The sequence below is a fragment of the Pseudophryne corroboree genome, chromosome 8, assembly GCF_028390025.1.
Source record: "Pseudophryne corroboree isolate aPseCor3 chromosome 8, aPseCor3.hap2, whole genome shotgun sequence".
Taxonomy (NCBI): Eukaryota; Metazoa; Chordata; class Amphibia; order Anura; family Myobatrachidae; genus Pseudophryne; species Pseudophryne corroboree.
In genome coordinates, this window is record NC_086451.1 from 642,285 (window position 1) to 660,381 (window position 18,097).

General features: G+C 50.3%; 1 protein-coding gene across 6 annotated transcripts in view; it reads left to right on the plus strand.

The window, feature by feature from the left end:
- GPSM1 (G protein signaling modulator 1) overlaps positions 1 to 8,075 on the plus strand; it is a 585,152-nt gene extending 577,077 nt beyond the window's left edge. For all 6 annotated transcript variants that reach the window (XM_063935808.1, XM_063935811.1, XM_063935807.1 and 3 more), the window contains exon 14: positions 5,804 to 8,075. In XM_063935808.1, coding sequence (XP_063791878.1) covers positions 5,804 to 5,998 — 195 coding nt within the window. In that variant the 3' untranslated portion in view covers positions 5,999 to 8,075. The remainder of the gene's footprint in view (positions 1 to 5,803) is intronic.
- Positions 8,076 to 18,097: the final 10,022 nt, after the last annotated feature.

Genomic DNA, 18,097 nt, shown 5'->3' on the forward strand with positions numbered 1-18,097 from the left:
GTTACACATCCGCACTCCTACGCTGCCCCCTACAGTCACGTTACACATCCGCACTCCTATGCTGACCCCTACAGTCACGTTACACATCCGCACTCCTACGCTGCCCCCTACAGTCACGTTACACATCTGCACTCCTACGCTGCCCCTCTACAGTCACGTTACACATCCGCACTCCTACGCTGCCCCCTACAGTCACGTTACACATCCGCACTCCTACGCTGCCCCCTACAGTCACGTTACACATCCGCACTCCTACGCTGCCCCTCTACAGTCACGTTACACATCCGCACTCCTACGCTGCCACCAACAGTCACGTTACACATCCGCACTCCTACGCTGCCCCCTACAGTCACGTTACACATCCGCATTCCTACGCTACCCCCCTACAGGCACGTTACACATCCGCACTCCTTCGCTGCCCCCCTACAGGCACGTTACACATCCGCACTCCTACGCTGCCCCCTACAGTCACGTTACACATCCGCACTCCTACGCTGCCCCTCTACAGTCACGTTACACATCCGCACTCCTACGCTGCCCCCTACAGTCACGTTACACATCCGCACTCCTATGCTGCCTCCTAGTCACGTTACACATCCGCACTCCTACGCTTCCCCCTACAGTCACGTTACACATCCGCACTCCTACGCTGCCCCCCTACAGTCACGTTACACATCCGCACTCCTACACTGCCCCCTACAGTCACGTTACACATCCGCGCTCATACGCTGCCCCCTACAGTCGCATTACACATCTGTCTGAGGGCTGTACCGTGGTGTGTCACACTCCTGTGTGCGTCTCTCTGTCTGTGAGGGCTGTACCGTGGTGTGTCACACTCCTGTGTGCGTCTCTCTGTCTGTGAGGGCTGTACCGTGGTGTGTCACACTCCTGTGTGCGTCTCTGTGATGGCTGTACCGTGGTGTGTCACACTCCTGTGTGCGTCTCTCTGTCTGAGGGCTGTACCGTGGTGTGTCACACTCCTGTGTGCGTCTCTCTGTGAGGGCTGTACCGTGGTGTGTCACACTCCTGTGTGCGTCTCTCTGTCTGTGAGGGCTGTACCGTGGTGTGTCACACTCCTGTGTGCGTCTCTCTGTCTGTGAGGGCTGTACCGTGGTGTGTCACACTCCTGTGTGCGTCTCTGTGATGGCTGTACCGTGGTGTGTCACACTCCTGTGTGCGTCTCTCTGTCTGTGAGGGCTGTACCGTGGTGTGTCACACTCCTGTGTGCGTCTCTCTGTCTGTGAGGGCTGTACCGTGGTGTGTCACACTCCTGTGTGCGTCTCTGTGATGGCTGTACCGTGGTGTGTCACACTCCTGTGTGCGTCTCTCTGTCTGTGAGGGCTGTACCGTGGTGTGTCACACTCCTGTGTGCGTCTCTCTGAGGGCTGTACCGTGGTGTGTCACACTCCTGTGTGCGTCTCTGTGATGGCTGTACCATGGTGTGTCACACTCCTGTGTGCGTCTCTGTGATGGCTGTACCATGGTGTGTCACACTCCTGTGTGCGTCTCTCTGTCTGAGGGCTGTACCGTGGTGTGTCACACTCCTGTGTGCGTCTCTGTGATGGCTATACCGTGGTGTGTCACACTCCTGTGTGCGTCTCTGTGATGGCTATACCGTGGTGTGTCACACTCCTGTGTGCGTCTCTGTGATGGCTATACCGTGGTGTGTCACACTCCTGTGTGCGTCTCTCTGTCTGAGGGCTGTACCGTGGTGTGTCACCACCCGCTGTTATCTTCATCAGGGAAGTAATGATCAGGTTCTGCATTGCTGCTAGGCCTGTGTGTGACACCCTGCCGTTACTTTCCTGTCTGTGTGTGACACCCTGCCGTTACTTTCCTGTCTGTGTGTGACACCCTGCCGTTACTTTCCTGTCTGTGTGTGACACCCTGCCGTTACTTTCCTGTCTGTGTGTGACACCCTGCCGTTACTTTCCTGTCTGTGTGTGAGCGCTGCATCCAGTGTTACTACAACAGAATGCCAGGTCTTTATTATTCTGCCTCACTGGAGGCCTGAGCCTCTAACTACCGTATTCCATACCCCAATTATAGGAGCACCCAACGTCAGATATAACATATATAATAATAAAGCAATGCCATGCCCAGAAATTCCTCTGCCAACTGATCATTATCTACTCACATTGCAGCATCTGGGCACACTGCCACCCTGGTACTGCTGCATATACATCCTCTGTATACAGTGCATCCGGAAAGTATTCACAGCGCTTCACTTTTTCCACATTTGTTATGTTACAGCCTTATTCCAATATGGATTAAATTATTTTTTCCCTCAGAATTCTACACACAATTCCCCATAATGGCAATGTGAAAAAAGTTTTTTTGAGATTTTTGAAAATTTATTAAAAATAAAAAACTAAGAGATCACATGCACATAAGTATTCACAGCCTTTGCTCAATACTTTGTTGACGCACCTTTGGCAGCAATTACAGCCTCAAGTCTGTTTGAATATGATGCCACAAGCTTGGCACACCTATCTTTGGGCAGTTTTGCCCATTCCTCTTTGCAGCACCTCTCAAGCTCCATCAGGTTGGATGGGAAACGTCGGTGCACGGCCATTTTCACATCTCTCCAGAGATGTTCAATCAGATTCAAGTCTGGGCTCTGGTTGGGCCACTCACATTCACAGAGTTGTCCTGAAGCCACTCCTGTGATATCTTGGCTGTGTGCTTAGGGTCGTTGTCCTGCTGAAAGATGAACCGTCGCCTCAGTCTGAGGTCAGGAGCGCTCTGGAGCAGGTTTTCATCCAGGATATCTCTGTACATTGCTGCATTCATCTTTCCCACTATCCTGACTAGTCTCCCAGTTCCTGCTGCTGAAAAACATCCCCACAGCATGATGCTGCCACCACCACCACGCTTCACTGTAGGGATGATATTGGCCTGGTGATGAGCGGTGCCTGGTTTCCTCCAAACATGACGCCTGGAATTCACGCCAAAGAGTTCAATCTTTGTCTCATCAGACCAGAGAATTTTGTTTCTCATGGTCTGAGAATCCTTCAGGTGCATTTTGGCAAACTCCAGGTGGGCTGCCGTGTGCTTTTTACTAAGGAGAGGTTTCCGTCTGACCACTCTACCATTCAGGCCTGATTGGTGGATTGCTGCAGTGATGGTTGTCCTTCTAGAAGGTTCTCCTCGCTCCACAGAGGAATGCTGTAGCTCTGACAGAGTGACCATCGGGTTCTTGGTCACCTCCCTGACTAGGGCCCTTCTCCCCCGATCGCTCAGTTTAGACGGCCGACAAGCTCTAGGAAGAGTCCTGGTGGTTCTGAACTTCTTCCATTTACGGATGATGGAGGCCACTGTGCTCATTGGGACCTTCAAAGCAGCAGATATTTTTCTGTACCCTTCCCCTGATCTGTGCCTAGAGACAATCACGTCTCGGAGGTCTACAGACAATTCCTTTGACTTCATGCTTGGTTTGTGCTCAGACATGCACTGTCAAGTGTGGGACCTTATATAGACAGGTGTGTGCCTTTCCAAATCATGTCCAATCAACTGAATTTACCACAGGTGGACTCCAATTAAGCTGTAGGAACGTATCAAGGATGATCAGTGGAAACAGGATGCACCTGAGCTCACTTTTGAGCTTCATGGCAAAGGCTGTGAATACTTATGTACGTGTGATTTCGTCGTTTTTTATTTTTAATAAATTTGCAAAAATGTCAAACTTTTTTCACATTGTCATTATGGGGTATTGTGTGTAGAATTTTGAGGGAAAAATTAATTTATTCTGTTTTGGGAAAAGGCTGTAACATAAGAAAATGTTGAAAAAGTGAAGCGGTGTGAATACTTTCCAGATGCACTGTACATAGGGCGATGTAAGTGATAGACTCCTGGGCACACTGCCACGATTACCCTATGTGCCACCCTGGTACTGCTGCATATACATCCTCTGTACACATAGGGCGGTGCAGCTGCTCCTCTCAGCCAGTTGGTGCTTACGTTACTGTACCATAGGGATATAGGAGTCTATGTATCTTATTCTGCACCCTTTACTGACGTCCCTATAGAACTCTATAGTGAACTCTATTGAAGTGGCGTTATGTGGAACTGAACCAATCACCCTAGTCAGTGCTTAAAGTGGTCCTAGAGAGGTGGTGGCACTCACACACCCCCCCCCCCCCCCCCCCCCCCAAAAGGAGAAAATGCAATAAAGTTATGGTAGGCGCGTGCAGCAAAAAAAAGGGCGTGGTCTCAAAAAAGAGAGAAAGGGGCGTGGTCACACAATAGTAATAATGCCCACAGTCGTAGCACCCCGTAATACTCACAATGCCCACAGTAGTAGTGCTCCTTATGCAATGTCCACTGTACTGGTAGCGCCCCTTATATAGAGCCCATAGAAGTGGTGCCCCTTATGTCTGCAGGAGTGATGCCCCTTATGAAGTGCGCCCTTTAAAATGCCCTCTTAGTAGTGCCCCCAGTAGTAATGTTGCCTGTAGTTATGCCCCTGCAGTTATGACCCCAGTAGTTTAGCCCCCACGTAATTTGCCCGTTAGTAATGCCCCCTTGTAGTTTGCCCCCCAGTAGATGCACCGCTACACATAGGGAAAAAAAAACAAAAACCACCATACTCACCGTGCCCCGCTCCCGTGTCCGACCGCTGCAGTCCTCTGGGCTTCCGCTCCTCGGCACTATGGGAGAGACGTCATGACGTCTCTCCCATAGCGCGCACTGACAGAGCCTCCGGCTGACGCTGTGGAGAGGGAGCCGGGTGCCCGCTGGTAACAAAATCTCAGCGGGCGCCCGGCATCTTCCAGCTGCGGCGGCACACAGCGGGTTAGATGAGCTGGAGGAGGCGGAACTGTGTTCCTTCTCCAAGTGGAACTGACGGAACACAGTTCTGCCTCGTTCTGGCTCATTTTAACCCCTGACCCTAGTAGAGTAAAACCATCAGTCTGTCTCTAGTTGGAGCAGCTTTCACAGATGTATTCTCCAGGAAGGGGGGGGGGGGGGGGGAAGGGGGGTGACCACCTTTCATGGCAGGAAGTCTGCAGTGCACCATGGAATGAATACCTCCCTAGTGCTCGCTGACAATACTCCGGTGTAAGTACTCTGATAATGTGTAATAAATAATGCGTCATCTCCGTGTGCACTGCCAGGGTCAGAGCTGTCGCCTCTGTATCCCGTAAGCTTATAGCGAGGGTGGTGTAATACAGAGAAGACTGGCCCTATGAGGGTGACAGAAACCATACACATAGGATCACATTACTATACAGGTTACAGTGCAAACACTAATTCCTACTTATAGAAGCCCATCTGCACTTGGGCCCATAGCAAGCATTGTATAGTATGTCTCCTGATCAGCCGGCCAGTGTAATACATGAGATCCCCTGTAGGTGATCTCTGCACCCCTTAGTCTTCCCTAGCCCTGGTGATGTGGCCATTTCTGGCAGTAGGCTGATCCCCCTGCCATCAGCCGGCCGGTGTCATACATGGAGGTTCTCCTGTAGGTGTCACTGGTGGGTGCAGGACAGAGCTCTCCTATCTGCACGCCATAGTCTTCCCTGGTGATGTGGCCATTGCTGGCAGTAGACTGGGTGTAATACATGAGATCTCCTGTAGGTGTCACTGGTGGGTGCAGGACAGAGCTCTCCTATCTGCACCCCATAGTCTTCCCTAGCCCTGGTGATGTGGCCATTGCTGCCATCAGCCGCCCAGTGTAATACATGATTCCCCCACAAGCCCGTGGGCTGATCTGCCAGACATTAGTGTGGTGCATTAGTGCAATGTCTCTGGCTATATGAAATAACAGTTTCCCGGTCACTGACTTCCTTTCTGCTTCTAGTCTTCACGGATTGACGACCAAAGATGCGCCCCACCAGACTCCACGCCACGAGGACCCACAATGCCCGATGAAGATTTCTTCAGTCTCATCCAGAGAGTACAGGCCAAGAGGATGGACGAACAAAGGGTGGACCTGTCATCCAGCCAGGAAGACGAAGAGCAGCAAGACAGTCAGAGGAGGCCGAGCAACAGCTAAGTGCTAGCTCTTCTGCCCGGACAAATATCTGCCTTTTACAAAGGATCTGACTCCATGTAGTCTCTGACAGCAGAGAACAATGTATGAATTAGCCGTCCGTGTATGTGCATAGCTGCTGCATAGAGCGTAGGAGGGTACGTCGTCTTAGTAAATATTCCGGAACATCCACTTTTTATAGGATGATGTTTTTTGTTTTAGACAATTACTGAACAATGTGCTGCAGTTTCAGACGGACATTCCTCGCGGCACAAAGCACAGATACATGACGCTAGAGGCGATAGGAGCCGTCTACCCATGGAGCAAGTCACACCGTACATGAGATTTCTCTCTTCCTCATGGATCTGAGAGCAGATATGGCACTGTGCGGGGTATAACATCACAGAGAGCAGGTTACCAGGTACTAACAATAGCAATAACGAGGAGGCTCTGATTAGTGAATGAGGCCCAGAGATCTGCTTTATACATGATCACATAACATGCACAGTCATAGCGGTGTCAAGGCGCAAAGCTCCCGGGCAATCTGCCCCCTCTCTGGGGTAAATACCGGCCTTCCTCTACCTGTGCCGCCCCATCACTGACAGCACAGTGTTACCCTCCAGCCGCGGCACCGATATTCTATAACAGGACCCAGCATTATAGCAGAGGAACACTACTGGCCCGTGACTGTAATCTAGTCGCAGATTGTACGATACGTCACTATGTGGGAGAAAGTAACAGGATTTATTGTATTTTGTTTTTCTTCCCTTTCTATCTGTACAATATACCTCCGCCTCAGTATAATCCCTGCTGCCCAGATCCCAGGTGATCCCTACTCTCTGACTGGCCAGGACCCCCCCCCCCCCCCCCCCCCCACATATAATGTTACCGCTATATAGGGTGTACAGGACTGGTCGCTCTGTGTAGTGATCCCTACTCTCTGACTAGCCAGGACCTCACATATAATGTTACCTCTATATAGGGTGTACGGGACTGGTCGCTCTGTGCAGTGATTTCTACTCTCTGACTGGCCAGGACCCCACATATAATGTTACCTCTATATACGGTGTACAGGACTGGTCGCTCTGTGCAGTGATCCCTACTCTCTGATTGGCCAGGACCCCCCCACATGACCGAGCCCTTACAGAAGGCGCAGGGTTGGAACGTTTCTCTCTCCCCCTGAGATGCAATGCATAGCACTCCATCATGTGACACTGCCAGACGTCCATCTTGGCACCATTTATCGCTATAAAAGCCCAAAACACTAAATACCACAATGGAAATAACACTGAATCTAGGAGCCAGGAATAAACTGATCTCTACCAGAGGATTCACCATCCCCAACACCATAACCACAGCCGGGCGCCAGGTAACGAGGCCGTGGTAATCTGCGGAGATCTGCCTCCAGCAATAGACTGGCCGCTGTAGGAGATCAGCACAGTGTACACAGCTACTACAGAGAATACGTCCCACCAGGCAGCGCACACCTCTTACCCCCCTAAGGAAAAACACCCCCAGAACCTGCGCACCTACATTTGGGTACCTCTCAAACACCACGCTCCGGGGGTCTCCTCTTCCCGCTTGGTCTGTGCTGTTGCCCACCCAGAGAATCTCCCACTCAGGGCCCTTTATACGTCTCTGACTCCCGAAATATGAATACGGGAGGGGGGTTCTGTCAAAGCAGCACCCCCTACCACGTGGCACGGTTACTATTACACCCAATATCATGTCTGCAGCATCTCCCCCATTACATCATCATCAGTCCGTGGCATGGTCACTATTACACCCAATCTCATGGCTGTGGCACCTGTCAGAGCAGCGTCTACCCCATTACATCATAAGTCCGTGGCACGGTCACAATTACACACAATCACAGATGGCTACAACAAACATGTAAAGACTGGACCTCTGCGGAAACACAACGTAAATGCAACAATACTTGAATGTATTAAACTATTTATTATCATATGTGCATTTGCAGAATTGTCTTTTCAGGATGGGTTTATAACAAGAGGTACGAGACTTTTTCCTGACAAAACATCTGCCAAATATATGAACAATTTGTTTTATTGTGCTCAGTAAAGAAAAATATTTTGTGGTCTATGGCGTGGCCCCTCATTTCCTGCGCACCGATCCTATCAGTTTGATTTTGGTAAGATCATCACAGAGGACACGCGGACACCCTCTTAGGTTAGAGGAGATCTGCACCCTGAGACGGAAAGGTTTCTTCACAGTAAGGACAATACGTATTTGTAATCCCGTCTGAGAGAGTGGTAATGGCGGACTCGATTATTCCTTTTAAGAATAGGCTAGATAAATTCCTAACGGATAAGGATATACAAGGTTATGGGGGGTAAATCATGCACTAAAGATAAGAAATAAAGAGATGAATAGACATAATGGCTGAACCTTCACCACCGTTATTATATTAGTCTTCACAATATTACAGTGTAGGAGAACACTAACAGGTTGAACTCGATGAAACTATGTTACTATCTTATGGCGCAAACACAAAGCATGACTAAATAAATAACCTGTATATATATATATATATATATATACACAGGTTGAGTATCCCTTATCCAAAATACCTCTGGTCCCAAGCATTTTGGATATCAGATTTTTCCGTATTTTGGAATAATTGCATACCATAATGAGATATCATGGTGATGGGACCTAAATCTAAGCACAGAATACATCTATGTTTTATATACACCTTATACACACAGCCTGAAGGTCATTTAATACAATATTTTTAATAACTTTGGGTAATAAACAAAGTTTGTGTACATTGAGCCATCAAAAGACAAAGGTTTCATTATTTCACTCTCACTCAAAAACGTCCGTATTTTGGAATATTCCGTATTTCGGAATATTTGGATATGGGATACTCAACCTGTATATATAAGTTCATTGAAAAAAGGGCACTCAACATTGTCTTTCAAAACAAACACATATATTAGCAAAGACATGGGGGGTGATTCCGAGTTGTTCGCTCGCAAGCTGCTTTTAGCAGCATTGCACACGCTAAGCCGCCGCCTACTGGGAGTGAATCTTAGCTTATCAAAATTGCGAACGAAAGATTCTCAAAATTGCGAATAGAAATTTCTTCGCAGTTTCTGAGTAGCTCGAGACTTACTCCTACATTGCGATCAGTTCAGTCAGTTTCGTTCCTGGTTTGACATCACAAACACACCCAGCGTTCGCCAAGACACTCCCCCGTTTCTTCAGACACTCCCGCGTTTTTCCCAGAAACGGTAGCGTTTTTTCACACACTCCCATAAAATGGCCAGTTTCCGCCCAGAAACACCCGCTTCCTGTCAATCACATTACGATCACCAGAATGAAGAAAAAACCTTGTAATGCCGTGAGTAAAATACCTAACTGCATAGCAAATTTACTTGGCGCAGTCGCACTGCGGACATTGCGCATGCGACTAATCGCTCTGTTGCGGAAAAAAAATAACGAGCGAACAACTCGGAATGACCACCATGGTAAGCCTCCAGGCCAACTTCAAGGTGTCTCTGAGTACCGGGGGTCCTTAATACTAAGTCTTAGGCACGGTACCCCACAAACCGACGAGGGCAGCACACCAGCGAGAGGCTAAAGTGTTAGTGAATGTTAATAAGAAATAAGCAAAAGCTATGTACAAAAGGCGATACACAAGTGAAAAGTGTATTTATAATGCATAAAGGAGTAGTATTAGTAGAAAATGATACTAAAGTGTTACAAAAAGTGCTAAACCAAATATTAGAGTGTGCGTGGCTGGAGACCCCGTTGGCCACATGGTTAGTGGCAGCAAGGCCCTGAAGGGGTTAACCCTCCCTGCCTGGCGCCATTTTACAGAGACAATGGGTGCTTGGTGCTAATTTTTAAATTATGTGTTTTAACATGTCATACGTAGTGCTCTGTGCACACTTGTAGGATTGCATGTTTAACTGTATTTATATTTAAGATGTGCTCACATGTATTTTACTATATATGACTGAATAAGGATCCCCTGGGCGGGATGTTGTGGCCGGAGAGACTAACCAGCCACACGTGTAATGGCGGCCGCGGCACTGAAGGGGTTAACCCCTAGTGCCTGGCGTCATTAGGAGGACAATGGGCGCTTGGCGCCACTTTTAAACTGCACTGGCACTAGTCGCCATCTTTAAATGTATTGTGGGTGCTAGGCACCGGGTATTTAAAATATGTTTAATACTGTGTCATATGTTATATTGCTGCGCAGTGCGCAGTTGGAGAATGATGAACTGATGGACAGGGCACTTATGAGGAAAGTACAAGGTATTTTGTTTCTAAAAAGGCCTTGAAAATAGTTTGTGAGACACTTTTTGCATAGGAAGTCGTATGGTAATTGTCCTAGCTGGTGACTTGCTATGTACAAGTAAGTGTCAATTAGCCGGCCTCTTGGTGGCCAAACATCTTTGAAATGCAAACGAAGGTGGAAGGAAGACTGTTTGTTGTGTTGCAGCCTTTCCTGGTGTAATCCCAAACACTGGGTTTGCATGGAGATGTGAATGAGACAGAAACATTTGTATTTTGAAGCTATGTGATAAATTTATCAATGGCGAAGTGTAAACTCCCAGGTGGTAGGAATTGGAGTTTAAATTATACAAAACTTTGTGTGTGCCAGGAAGGAGGAAATTGTTTTATTTATTTGTATTTTGTAAGATTTCCTGATTGGATGGAAATTACTCCAGGGGGACATGACCCCCTGTGGTACTGTGTGAAAAATTTACATAAAAAGGAGGCCTGCGTGCCTCCAGAGTGTATTGTACCATCTTCATTCTGCTGTAAACATCTCGCTGTATTGCTGAAGTTCTTTTCAGAACTAATTGTTGGCATTAAAACATCATCTGCCTCAAGAAGATTGCATCATCTTGTGACCTACAGGGCTATGCGAAACATAGCCCCGTTCACCGGCTGTCTAGGGTGAATCAGCGTCTCCAAGTTCCGCCAGCTACTGGTAGAGGACTAGTGGGGATTCGTCAATACCACACAGGTGTGGTAAGGCAGTGTGTCGGCACATACAGAGCAGAACCGTGGTCCCAAACGCCACGGCAGGTTAAGAGTTTGGTGGTGGCAGCATAAACCCGCCCACAACGCAGTGGGTGGAGTCAGTAACAGGCGGTTACTGATGGTAAGTGGGATTCCCCTATGTGGTCAGGTCCCGTGTGACCTAAGCATCCATTCTGTGTACGGGGGACGAGACCGTCCGGTCACAGATGTACTAAGGGAAAAATGTGGTAAAACCACAGTTTGAGGGTTTTTCCGCAATTTCAAATATACTAAGACCCGTCCGCCCACATATCGGCGCGGAGGGCATCGCCATCTTTTTATGGCGATACCCTATAGAAGCCTATGGACTTCTTTCCACAACCTGCCGCTCACGCCGAACCCTCTCTTATCAGTGTGTCCTGGCAGCCTGCTCCAGGATTCCCCGCCTCCTCCGAGCTCCAGCAGCAGCTGGTGGGGTTCTTCCTCTTACTCCGGTGAATATATCATTCTGTATAGATAAATCAGACCACGCAGGTTTTGGGAAAATAATTAACAAGGGTAAGAGTAACCATAACTCTTATATTCTACTTCAGGGTCCATAGGATCCACAGGGATGACCTTGGGGTGTCCCAAAGCACTTGAACTAGGAAGGGGAAGCTGAGAGGAGAACTTTGCGTCCAAATGAGGCATTTTGAGAGGCAAGCGTATCAAACGCATAGAGCCTAAGAAATGTGTGGACAGAATACCACGTGGCTGCCTTGCATAGTTGTTCAGCAGATGAGCCACAATGAGCTGCCCACGAAGGTCCCACAGAGCGAGTAGAGTGAGCAGAGACTGTATCCAGCACAGAAAGGTCAGCTTGCTTGTAAGCCTGGGAGATAGTCATGCGAAGCCATCTGGCCTGAGTCTGTTTGTTAGCTGGCCAGCCCTGCTTGTGGAATCCACATAGGACAAAGAGGGAATTCGTTTTCCTGATGGAAGTAGTACGATCAACTTATAGATTTGAAATCCAAACCCGCCTGGGGAAAGGCAAGGATTCTGGAAATAAAAAACAAAACAGAGGATCACAGTGTCATTAAGCAGCACGCCACTGGAAGTAAGAATGCCACACTCTGTAATAGATACAGGCCAAAGCAGGCTTCCACAACGGGAACATCGTCTGAACGACAGAACCCTTTAGACCTTAAGAGGGATGACTCAAGAGCCACACCATCAAATACAGGCAAGCTATGTCCAGGTGTAGACAGGGACAAGAGGTCTGGTCGTAGAGGAAGTGGAAAGGAAACGTCTATGGATAGACTTTGGAGATTCGCGAACCAACTGTGCCTGGGCCAGGCCAGAGCTGCTAAGATCACGGTGCCGCCTTCCTGCTTAAATTTGCGAAGCACCCTAGTAAGGAGGGAAACCAGAGGTAAGAGGTACGCCAGATGGATGGGCCATTTGACAGCCAGTGTGTCCACGAAGACTGCTTTGGGGTCTCATGTCCTGGAACTGTACATTAGAAGCTTGCAGTTGTGCCTTGAGGCCATGAGGTCTACTTCCGGAAGACCCCATTTGTCTACCAGAAACCGGAAGACTTCGGAATGTAGAAACCACTCTCCTGGTGACTGAGGAAGTCTGCCTCCAAGTTGAAGAACCCAGGATGAAGACTGCGGAGATGGCATTCTGCCCATTTGAGAAATTGTGACACTTCCGTCATTGCGGAGACAATGCGAGTGCCTATCTGGTGATTGAGATAAGCCACTGCGTGGCATTGTCTGACTGGACTTGGACAGAACAATCCTGAAGAATGTACTGAGCCAGAGTGAGAGCCCTGTAGACGTTCTGAAGCTCGAGAACGTTGATTGGTAAGCCCCGTTCGGTGGGAGTCCAATGGCCCTGAAAGGTGTGAATTCTGGTGACTGCTCCCCACCCATGGAGACTGGTGTCTGTGGTGAGTAGGACCCAATCCGGGATCAAGAATGGGCGACCCTTGTCCAGGTGGAAGGTTTGCAACTATCACGAGAGGGAGATCCAAACTTCAAGAGAGAAGACCATCATCTGGAATTTTATCTGCTTTTCCAGCTGGAGAGGATCAGTTGTAGGGGCCTGGAGTGGAACCGAGCGTATTCCACCATGTTGAAGGTGGATACCATGGAACCCAAGGTCTATATCACATAGTGAATGAACACGGCCTGGATGCACATCAGCACCACCGGTCTGACTTTCGGGACAGTAGGTATTGACTGCCAAGTGTGTGGGTCCCATAAATAGGAGTCCGCCTTACCTGTTCCCCCGTGTTCCAGTTGCAGTCCTGGACCGACCCGAGTGCCCCTGCTAGCTAGGGCTCCCGGTACTCCACTGAAAGTTCCCCACCATGGGTAGAGTTACAGCCCCGGCAGGGGTGTTGGAGCAGCAGTGCAAAGAAAATTAAAATCATAAAAGAAAGCTTAGGCTGCCAAACAGTGACCTAGCTCCTGCAGGCACAAAAAGAAAACGGAGGAGCCTGAGCTGTGGGCGGGGTATGAGGGAGAAGGACCAGTGCATCTTGGGAGCTAAAAAGCTAAACTGTTTGGTGCCTGATCCTGGTCTTCACCAGCACACCCCAAGGTCATCTGGGGATAGCTATGGACCCTGAAGAAATATATTTCCAGTTCCTATTTTAAAACTAGGCACCAGAAAACTTCTGTCCCCAGAGTGATGTGATGAATATACAGAAAATATTCTGTGTGTCCACCATGGTCTGCCAATACTGTGCTACAGGCTGCCTTGTGAGGAGGGAGGGCACGCCAAGTCATACAGAGGGGTGGGGCCAGTGATGATGCAGCAGCTCAAATGACTGCAGCCTGAGATTCCTGATACACGGGACCACATCAGGAAACTGCAGGAAATAGCGATGACCCTGACAGAAGTGAATGGGCTTCTCTGTGTATACAAACAGGCGCATAGGGGCATACTGTATGTAATAGGGTCAGAGTTTGCCGAGGCAAGGGATGCCAGACTATCTCGGATGCTTTTTAAAGTGGCAATCATTTAACAAGACATGGTTTTTCCGCTTTAAAAAACCTCCGAGATCGGCCAGCATCCCGCAGCTACAGCAAATTCCGACCCTAATACATATGTCCCATAGACTTAGTGATCCACACATTAATATAATTGAAGGGATGAAATTCAGTTTGCACGGCTACTATTTATTATTAGGTTTTCCATAAGAGTAACTGTAAAGGTGTGTACACACGACGAGATCCGGAATAACCTCGATTCTCACTGTGCGACAGGGACTAGGTCGGTATCGCCAGCATATAATGACTGTGCTCGCAATACTGACTATGTGCGATTTTGTTGATCTTTTCTACGAGATAGTCAAAATTTACTTCCTGCACAGTCTATCTAGGCTCGTGATTCCAACCGCGCCTCGGCATTGCATCGGGATCGCAAGGTGACAATCTACACTAATATAGTCAAAATCGTAAGAAAATCTCTCACCGTGTGTACACATCATAAGTGACATTTGCCAGTACATGCACTGGCCACACGCGGTCCTAATCCCGGTCACACAACGGCACTGCGCAGGGGTAAATACACACAGGCTAAAACACCCAGACAAACATAATTATCACGTTTGACAGCGTATTATGCAATTAGGGAAGAACTGGACTGAAACCATATAACATTGTACACAATAATTCCAATGGTAAATGAGATTTGCCGGCACGGTCAGTTACTAACGACACATCCACTGTTATGTCCGAATACGGTGGCCGGGGAATGACATATCTCCTTAAGCAGAGAGGAGCTTCTTGGATCAATGGAATATATAAATTACGGCAATACAATCCATTAACAGGACGGATCAGAACAGGATTACAAATAAGATATGGTCAGTTCCAGCGTTTCACCACGACAAGTGACGGTACGTAGATAACCGTTACCTAATCTGTCACTGGCCTCCAAGGACACAAGCAGCAGACAGTGGCGCGGAATATTGTGCTGTTAGCACAGATGGGCGTCTCACAGCGGTGCGGAGGTAATGGCCGAGACGTGCAGTAGCTGCGAGAACACAATGCCAGCCTGTCACTGAAAATCAGAATTACTGCCACTGTACCCCCGGGAGATCAGGAGAACCCATCACCCCCTGGCAGAGCTCTGGCCATAAGACTTTTGTCAGTACCCAACTGAGGGAGATCAGGAGAACCCATCACCCTCTGGCAGAGCTCTGGCCATAAGATGTCTGTCAGTACCCGACTGAGGGAGATCAGGAGAACCCATCACCCTCTGGCAGAGCTCTGGGCATAACACGTATGTCGGGTTCTCCTGATCTCCCTCAGTCGGGTACTGACATACGTGTTATGGCCAGAGCTCTGCCAGGGGGTGATGGGTTCTCCTGATCTCCCTCAGTTGGGTACTGACAGACGTGTTACGACCAGAGCTCTGCCAGAGGGTGATGGGTTCTCCTGATCTCCCTCAGTTGGGTACTGACAGACGTGTTACAGCCAGAGCTCTGCCAGGGGGTGATGGGTTCTCCTGATCTCCCTCAGTCGGGTACTATCACCCCCTGGCAGAGCTCTGGCCGTAACACGTCTGTCAGTACCTGTGGCCGGAGAGCCCCAGCCACGAGGCAAATGGCCGCCGCGGCACTGAAGGGGTTAACCCCTAGTGCCCGGCGCCATTTTAAAGGACAAAGGGCGCTTGGCGCCATAATTGAAATGTGTTGGGCGCTAGGCGCCGTGTGTTATAAAAGGTTAAAATGCCTGTGTTTTTTGTATGTGCCGTGGTCCCGGACCTCTCCGGAGACCACGGCAGGGAGGACAGCCCCCGGCGCGCTCAGCAGTGTGTGCGCGCCGGGGGAGAGGGGGAGCCGCCGACCGCCGGAGTCCAGGAGCTCCGCTCCCGGCAGCGGTCAGTGAAGCCCCGGGCGCACCAACTGTGTGCGCGCCGGGGAGAAGGGTGAGCGCTGCGGCTGGGAGCTCGGCTCCCGCTGCAGTGCTCTCTGTGTGTGCCGCCGCTGGGGGCCGGGAGCTCTGCTCCCGGCGCCTCAGCCCGTCGGAGGTGGCCAGCCGCGGCAGCCGGGACGGACGTCCCGGGCTGCTGGCCGGCAAGGGGGGTGCGCCGCAGCCCGGCTCCCCCGCCGGACGCTGCGGCGAGGGCACTTGGAATCAGCGCCGCATACAGGGGACCGGGCTAGCCGGCTCCCTGCGCGGCAAGGCCACCGCAGGCGCCGCTCATGGGGGACCGGGCTAGCCGGCTCCCTAGCGGCGTGGGTGAAATTGGGCTGCCGCCGGGCTTCAGTACAGGGGGGTGCGGCGAGGCCACAAAGCGAGTGCCCCACTGGGGGGACAGGGAGAGCCAGCTCCCTGGACCCCAGTGGCAGGCATTACAGGCAGGCTGGAGGATGGGGGGAAGCCAGCCCCATACCTCCAGCACAGACAGGGTCCTAGCAGCCAGGCTGCAGGACTAGGGTACAGTAGTTAACCAACCAGACATTGTCTAAATGTAATGACCTACAGTGTGTTGTAAGGCACTGCAGTGCCTATGTATGTGGAGCCTGTGCAGGCTCAGACTGTATTTAAATGTATAACATGTACAGTGTGATTTAAATGTAATGTACTTAAAGGTAAATTGCACTTACTTGGTTGTGTGTCCCAGGAGGGGGGAATCCATGGCTGTGCAGGCTGATGGATTCTCCCAGACCTTTTCCCCAAAAACGGAATGCTTTCCCATCCAGCCTCACACTTCCAAGGGGCACAGGGAGAGATAGAAGCAGCTCAGCTATGAAACAAGCTGAGTGGTTTCTTGGAGCTCCATGGAGATCACCCGTAGTGGCCAAGAGACCTGGACCGGGGAGCCAGGCTGCCCAGCTCTGGAGCCCAAATCCAGGCTGCAGGCAGTGAGATGGGTCCCGGCAGGTTTCTGGAAGTCAGATTTAGGAGGGAAAACTTCCCCCAGCCAGACTGAACGGCACCGGGGAGTATCCTGATTCTCCAAGATGGGAGAGTCAAAGGAGACCGACCACTCCCCACTGTCCATAGGGGACAATGTTAGCTGTGCATGAGACCAAGGCATGCACAGCTCATGGGTAAACATTGATTGGTTGTGCACCACAGGGCGGGCTTACCCCCTGTGGTAAGGGGTCTTGGAGAGGGATAAAAGGAGGGCAGTTGGCCCATAGGAGAGTGTATTATTCCATCTTATTCTGCTGAAAACATCTGATTGTATGCTGTTACCCCTAGCAATAGGGAGGAGCCTTTTTAAAGGTTATTGAGCAATAAACATCCTTGCCTCAAGAAGACTGCTTCATCTTGTGACCAACAGGGTTAGGCCAAACCTAGCTCCGTTCTCCGGCTGTCCAGGGAAGCACCTAACGTCTCCAAGCTCCGCCTTCCGCCAGCTACCGGTAGAGGCCTAGCAAGTGGCTAGTGGGGATTCGTCAGCACCACACAGCTGTGGTAAGGCAGTGCGTCGGCACATACAGAGCAGAACCGTGGTTCCAAACGCCACGGCAGGTTAGGAGTTTGGTGGTGGCAGCGAGAACCCGCCCACAGCGCAGTGGGTGGAGTCAGTAACAGGCGGTTACTGACGGTAAGCGGGAATCCCCTATGTGGTCAGGCCTCGTGCGGCTTGACCTTCCATTCTGTGCGCAGCCAACGGGACGCGAAAGCGGCGAGTGCTTTCGTACGGTACCGTCCTGTCACAGTACCCGATGGAGGGAGATCAGGAGAACCCATCACCCCCTGGCAGAGCTCTGGCCATAAGATGTCTGTCAGTACCCGACTGAGGGAGATCAGGAGAACCCTTCACCCTCTGGCAGAGCTCTGGCCATAGGATGTCTGTCAGTACCCAACTGAGGGAGATCAGGAGAACCCATCACCCCCTGGCAGAGCTCTGGCCGTAACACATCTGTCAGTACCCAACTGAGGGAGATCAGGAGAACCCATCACCATCTGGCAGAGCTCTGGCCGTAAGACGTCTGTCAGTACCCGACTGAGGGAGATCAGGAGAACCCATCACCCCCTGGCAGAGCTCTGGCCATAACATGTCTGTCAGTACCTGTGACAGGACGGTCCCGTACGAAAGCACTCGCCGCTTTCGCGTCCCGTCGGCTGCGCACAGAATGGAAGGTCAGGTCACACGAGGCCTGACCAC